The following is a 7,217-nucleotide window of genomic DNA, read 5'->3' on the forward strand; positions in this document are numbered from 1 at the left end:
CAGGTCTGTAGAGAAGTGGGGGGGGTAACAGGGTTTGCAGGGAGCGGGGGGGCCTTGGCAGTGCCTGAGGTGGCGTGACACTGCTGCATCCTATCACACTACAGTGACTTACTTTAGAAGAACATCTGTTCCCCACAACATAAACACACACTCTGGACATGTTTGCTTTCCTTGTGTCTCTTACAGGGGAACTTTCTCTCCTCCCCACCAGAGTGATGGCTGTAAAAGCCCCCAAAAAATCCCCTGAATGTACCGAGGGCATGTGTGCATTTGTACACATGTGTAGGTGTGACTGTACGCAGCAGAACACGATACTGTACACACACTCACTTTCTCCGGTGTGTGTCCACAACAGCTGCTTCATGTACGGATTATTTTAGTCTCTTTAAAGGAAGTGTCTGTTTTTAGTGTTCAGTTTTGAAACTGTATTGTGCAGTGAGGTCTGGTTGTTACATCACACATGAAATACTCACCAGTTTAAACAGTACATTCAGGTTAAATTCGTAGACTGTAAATAAAGATGGACGACATGTCTTCACTTGTTCTCACTGGCCATCTTGGAACGATGATATCAGAGTCTGCACAGTAGCGATCGGGGGGGATGGAGCCCCAGCATCAAGGTCCCATGAGATGCATGAGTTCCACAGAGTCCTCCTTTTTATCCCATCTCATAAGTAATTAAAACCAAACTTACCGAAATATTTGATGTGTATTTCGCCTTTTTAGTTTGGCCCATGTCCCATCTGCTAACATGGAGGAGGCAGGGTTTATGACCTACACTGCAGCCAGCCACCAGGGGGCAATTGAGAAGCTTTGGCTTCACTTTTGGGGAGCTTTCATTTCTTCAATCTTTATATACAGCTCATGGTTTAATCTGAGGAAAAACCTGACTTCATAAATAACGTGTAATGATAACAATAAAAGTAAAAATAATGTGGTTTTACGGCTCATTGAAGAAGTTTCTTGTCCGGGAGCAGTGAAGTCCAGGAATCTGCTGACGGTGACGATTTCACCACGGTGTTGATGAGTTTTCAGTTTTTTAGCAAGTCTTCAATTGCTTTCACCAAGTGGGAGATATTGTTCATGTTAGAAATCCCTGACTTATGGAACATGCAAACCAAATGCAAAACAATGAGATCACACACAAAGCCAATGCAACCTAAGACGAGAATATGTGCAAAATATGTGCCTCTCGCACTGGGCAATGCTAACGACACAAACGACGGTCAGGCTCAGGTAGCGCTGGAAACGGCAGTCATCCATGATGCAGCTCCCGGAGAAGACTTCTCCCCCCCGACCTTTCTAAGCCTCCGGGTGGTTCTGTGGACGCACACACACGTTAGCTGTGCAGCCAATCTCTGTCCAAACCATAGACTGTAAATACTGTAATCAACCACCAGGGGGAGATTGAGACGCTTCAGTCTTGTTTCTCTTCAGAACGTTTCGTACAGCTCCAAAAAGTGAAGCGTCTCACTCTCCCCCTGGAGGATAGTTACAGTTATAGGTTTTAAACCCTGCCTCCTCCATGTTAGTGGATGTGACATTGATTTAGTTCTTTATTTCTTATGGTTCTTATGGTCGTCCCTTCTTTATACACAGTCTTTGGTTAGGACAAAGTTTGGCTGCACAGCGATGGACTGTAGCTTTGACGGTGACACAGCAAAAACACAAACGTTGCATCTTCAGACGGATTTTATTTTGACAGGGTCACAGATCAACTTTTAACTCTTCAGCAAATAAATCCCGGCTGCACTTTTGGCTCCGGGCCCCCGGCTCCCTCCCCCTCTTCTCCCAGTCGCCAGCAGTCAAAGAACCTCCTTTGTGACATTATATAATGTCTTGCCCGGTCTTTTTTTCATAACGGTTGGCTTCATGTGTGTAGCCTCCTTCAGGCTTGTTAGTCCCCCACCCTCCCTCCTCCAGCTCCCCCAGACCCGCTGACCCTCTTCCTCCTGCAGTTTATGTTCTCCCCCTCCTTCCATCCATCACTTTTCAAGTTTTGAAGGTACCACACAAGCCACATGTAGTCGCTCTGTGTGTGTTTGCGAAGGGGGGGTCAGTGCAGAAGGAGGAGTCTGGGTCCCTCAGCTCACCTGAATAATACCTTCTTTGTGAGCCCAGGCCTTATAAAGTCCCACTCCGATGCCGACTAACCTTGCAGACTTCCTCCAAGCTTCTGTGCGGACACATCCACCCAAACCCTCGTCCATTCATCACCGACACACCTAGCAGCACCATGAGAGCCAGGATGGGAGTGATGCTGCTGGTTCTTGCAGTGACCGTTTGTTTGTCATATGCTCAGACCAACAACATCAGCAATGACAGCAAGCCACAGCAGCAGCAGCAGCAGCAGCAGCAACAGCAGCAGCAGCAGCAGCAGCAACAGCCTCAACAGCAGCAACAGCAGCAGCAGCAACAGCAACAGCCACAGCAGCAGCAGCGAAGCGTTTGGGATGAGCCAATCCGATTCACCACCAAGTCCAAGGACACCTGTACCATGGTCGTGTCCGGAGCTGGGGACTATACTCGCCTGCGCGTCTCCTGCAAAGGTCCCAGCCAGGGCCAGACCCCGGCACGCTCCTACTACTGCGACTTCCAGGGGAAACCCAACCTGTGCCGCGCCTACAACCTCAACCCCCGCCACTACTTCACCCAGTTCATGTGGGAGATGAGGAAGCTGAGCAATGCCTGCCAGGGACCCAAGGTCTACCGCCCACAGATGTGCAAGAAATACCCAGACGAGGCCCAGATGACCTTCTTGAGCTCCTGGCCAAAGCCCGCCGCCGCCAAGCCCGCCACCCCCAAGCCCGCCACTCCCAAGCCCGCCAAGCCCGTTCAGGAGCAGCGCAAACCGGTGGTGCCCGGCCAGGTCAAGCCCGTCGCCACTCCTAAGCCTGTCAAGCCCCAGCCCCAGCAGCCCGGCAAGCCCCAGCCAGGCAAGGCCCCCCAGACCAAGAAAGTTGCCCCCAAGCCTGCGAAGACCACTACTCGTCCCACAGAGCAGACCGACTCCAAGGCCTCCCGCATCGCTAACGAGTACTGCTGGAAGAGCTTCCACGGCGTCTGCAGCTACTTCATCGGCTGGTTCCAGAACTGAGACCATTCTGCAGACGAAGGTGAGTGACGGAAAAAAACTATGAAGTAGTGACAGAGTTTAAAAAGTCAGATTAAAAAAGGTTGAGAGAGACGAGAGAGGTAATTTTGGTGCATTGATGAAAAGCTGTAAAGCCAGAAAACTGCCCAAACTGTGTTTATCTTGAATTAATCTGACAAATCCTCCATTTCTTGTTGCTCCAGGTTGGATTCACCAGCGTCAGATCCGGTCAGAACTCCTCCCGTCTACATTTGACCACTCCAGGATCTGAGCGGGAGCCTCGTCATCTCGTGGCCTTGTGAGGTCCCACTCCCCATTCTCCACACGCAGCATCCCACAGGCTGAGCTCACATCACCCAACCTGCCCCTGTGCTCGGTTAACACGGTTAACAGATGACTGCTTAGATCTGTAAAACACTCACAGCAAGGCAAAGGGAAAATACGACAGGCGTGTGATTCTGTTTGTATATGATGTAAAGGTCCCTCCTCTATGTTTCGAATAACATTTATTACTCCAGGAAAGAAAATGTGAAGGTAAAGAGAATAAAGTGAAAGTGGTGACTTCTCCTTCTTCTTCTCCTGTGTCGTTCATTTATGCTTCTTCCTCTGAGCTGCAATTATGTTTTTCCCCCCCTCCACACTCGCTCATTCAAAGAAGTCCTTGTTTCTGCTTCATCGCCGGCTGTGACAACACGTCTGGTGTGAACACGCAGACACAGACGGCTGTAAAGATAATACAGCTCGGTTCGAAGGAGGCGCCTGAGCCGAGCTAAACACTTCTTTGTATGAGCTGAGGGGTCCGGTCTTAAGAGCCACTGTGTGCAGGAACAGACGGGGGTCTGTGTGCAGGTCGAGGCCAGAGCGCGGCTGCAGCTCTGGTGTAGTTAACACTCACTTACATACACAAACACACACAGTGTAGGTGAGGAAGCAAGAGACAAATCACTTTTACTCACTGCACAGCCACTTCTTTAACTGTCTAATCCTTGATGTGATGTATTAAATATTAGGATTCACAAAAAATGACAAGTGAAGTTTGATTGGTAAGTTGAAAGTTTACAAAGATGCAACAAAATTTGTATAGGAGCTTGCACAATATTTTTGGTTTTGATAACACGGTAAAGTCATAAGAAATACACAACACTGGGTTTAATATTATCGTTGGATTTATAAGTCAGAAATGAAAGACCCTTTTATTTTGAAGCATTAAAACTACTTTAGAGAAAATAAAATGGACAGTGGAAGGACTCTTTGTTTAAGAAGAAGAGTCACTTTATGGAGCTGATGTCTAAATGCTTCAGTAGTTGGCATGAGAAGATAAAAATAAAAATATAAAAATAAAAACTGACATGCATTCAGCAACAGCTTAAGTAAACATACATTTCTCTGACAGCTCTAGAAACTCATGGACACTGAGCTCAGCGTCTGGAGCTGTGTGATAAAAATCTGAATGTTTAAAATTCGTCAGTGCTACTACACAAATAATAAAATAAGATTTCTGTCAGTTTTGTTCTTAACAAATTAACATATTAAACAAATTTAAAGAAGCTAAACATACCACAATTGAAAACAGGCCTATTGTGTTTCCTGTGGTCGGTCACAGAATCAATCAGTCTGTATCATTTAGTGCAGTTTACCACTGGAAACCACAGGGTGGTGCTGCTGAGCAGAGGGGAACCATCCAGTAAAAAAAAAAGGTATATTTCTCTTTCTCTCTCCCGCCATCTCTGTCACACACACACACACACACACAGGTGGGTTTTATTTGCCAATTCCGACATGTCATTGTCTTATATTCAATAGTTTGGCTAAACCTTAAATAAATACCATAAAAAGTAATGATTTATCATGTGGGGATTAACTTTTGTCCCCAACACTATGGAGCTAGAACAGTCTCATAAGTAATAAATGCACACAGAAATGAATACATGCGCAAAAAAGATCCACAAATGTATTTGGGGATTTATATATATATGTGACTCAAAACACAAATACATTTTAAATGCACACACAAATATCTTTCATTCCATATATACGTAAAAAAAATTCACATGTAAAACATAAGATTCATAAACATATTTCTGATGCACACACAAATAGAAAAAAAATTCACAAATATACGCATCTAAAAGTATTTGCAATCTTCATCAAATACATGTTTGGAGCTTGTTACATTCATATATAAACTGTTGGACCTGCATTTACAAAGTGCTTTTAATTTGTAAACCTCGCTGCATTTGTGTGTGGACTTTTGAGACTCCCCTGACAGGAGCCTGATCCACAAATGCGTTTTTTCTAAGAGGGGATCGTCTGAAGCCAATCAGATGTCTCACTCCTTTACAGCCAATCACGTGAGAGTGCCTCCACACGACGTCATTAAAACGCGGGACCTGGAGGTTTTTAGCCCGCCCGCCCTTAGATTTATATATATATATAAAGACTAGATGTCTTATAAGTTATGACACTAATAAGTTATTCAATTATTTTAGAAAATAACATAATTATTCATAAGTATGCAGTGTCATATGTACATCTCTGACGTTTATAACAAACCAAACCGTTTAAAAATCGGTTGAAAATTGAGCAAGTTATGGTTATTTACCACTACCAACACAATGTTATGGGTGAGCGAGCTGCCCCCTGGCAAGATGGCCGCCATGTGCGGACGTTCGTCTCCGTTGGCCGGCAACGCAGACGAGACATTTAGTCTTGATATATATCTATGGGCGGGCGGGCTAAAAACCTCCAGAGACATCTGATTGGCTTCAGACGATCCCCTCTTAGAAAAAACGCATTTGTGGATCAGGCTCCGGTCAGGGGAGTCTCAAAAGTCCACACACAAATGCAGCGAGGTTTACAAATTAAAAGCACTTTGTAAATGCAGGTCCAACAGTTTATATATGAATGTAACAAGCTCCAAACATGTATTTGATGAAGATTGCAAATACTTTTACATGCATATATTTGTGAATTTTTTTTCTATTTGTGTGTGCATCGGAAATATGTTTATGAATCCTATGTTTCACATAGGATTCATTTTTTTTACTTATATATGGAATGAAACATATTTGTGTGTGCATTGAAAATGTATTTGTGGAATACAAAGATACATTTGTGGATCTTTTTTGCGCATGTATTCATTTCTGTGTGCATTTATTACTTATGAGCAGGGCCGGGTCTAGGCAGGGGCAAGAGGGGGCCTGGCCCCCTCAAATAAATGTTGTGCCCCCTCAAACTAAATCCCAATTTATAATAATAATAATATAATAAAGCACAATGCCCCCTCAAGATTTGTGGCTGCCCCCTCATACATGCCTGTCTAGACCCGGCCCTGCTTATGAGACTGTTCTAGCTCCATACTACACACACACACACACACACACACACACACACACACACACACACACACACACACACACACACACACACACATAAACACACACACACCTCTACTATTTCCAATACATCTGAAGATTCTCGGTCACAGTTTTCTGAGAAGTCTTTCTTTTAATTTCCGACTCAATTTGAGCTTTATATGGTTCCTTCCTTATCACTATGATTTTTTTTGCATCATTAAAAGAGTGAAACGTGACGACAGGGTGGAGTGGAGTCATTAAATGACCCTATTGTACATTCTTGTTTATTTAGAGATGTTGGAAACACAATAGTCTGGATCCAACATCTGAGAATGAATGTGGAGTCGAATGCATGTGTGTGGTGCTGGGAGCTCGGGGTAAAATGTGGTAATCTGTCTTGTTAAAGGTCTTTAAAATAAACTCACACACTCACACACACACACACACACACACACACACACACACACACACACACACACACCCTGTGAAGACACGCAAATCCATCCGTTGTGGTTGCTCGTCTCTTTGATCTGAGGCTGAGCTCCTGATGAAGGCGGAGTTCAGTTTGAACAAGTCAGGTCAGGACAGAACAAACACGCTCTCCTTACACTGCCTGGATTTTTGTCAATGGATCTGAGAGGAGGTATGTGTGTGTCTGTGTGTGTGTGTGTGTGTGTGTTCTGGGGCGGGAGTGGTGGGCGTGTCGCAGCATCTCTGTTGTATTAAAGCCATGTGCGGGACAACAGGAGGCCACAGGAGGAGGAAGC

General features: G+C 45.0%; 1 protein-coding gene across 1 annotated transcript; it reads left to right on the top strand.

The window, feature by feature from the left end:
• The first annotated feature begins 2,236 nt into the window (after positions 1–2,236).
• LOC132997910 (fibroblast growth factor-binding protein 2-like) lies at positions 2,237–3,097 on the top strand. The gene has a single exon (XM_061067482.1). It carries the CDS (start codon positions 2,237–2,239, stop codon positions 3,095–3,097), a length of 861 nt encoding a protein of 286 aa, XP_060923465.1.
• The last annotated feature ends 4,120 nt before the right edge of the window (positions 3,098–7,217 follow it).

The sequence above is a fragment of the Limanda limanda genome, chromosome 2, assembly GCF_963576545.1.
Source record: "Limanda limanda chromosome 2, fLimLim1.1, whole genome shotgun sequence".
Classification (NCBI taxonomy): domain Eukaryota; kingdom Metazoa; phylum Chordata; class Actinopteri; order Pleuronectiformes; family Pleuronectidae; genus Limanda; species Limanda limanda.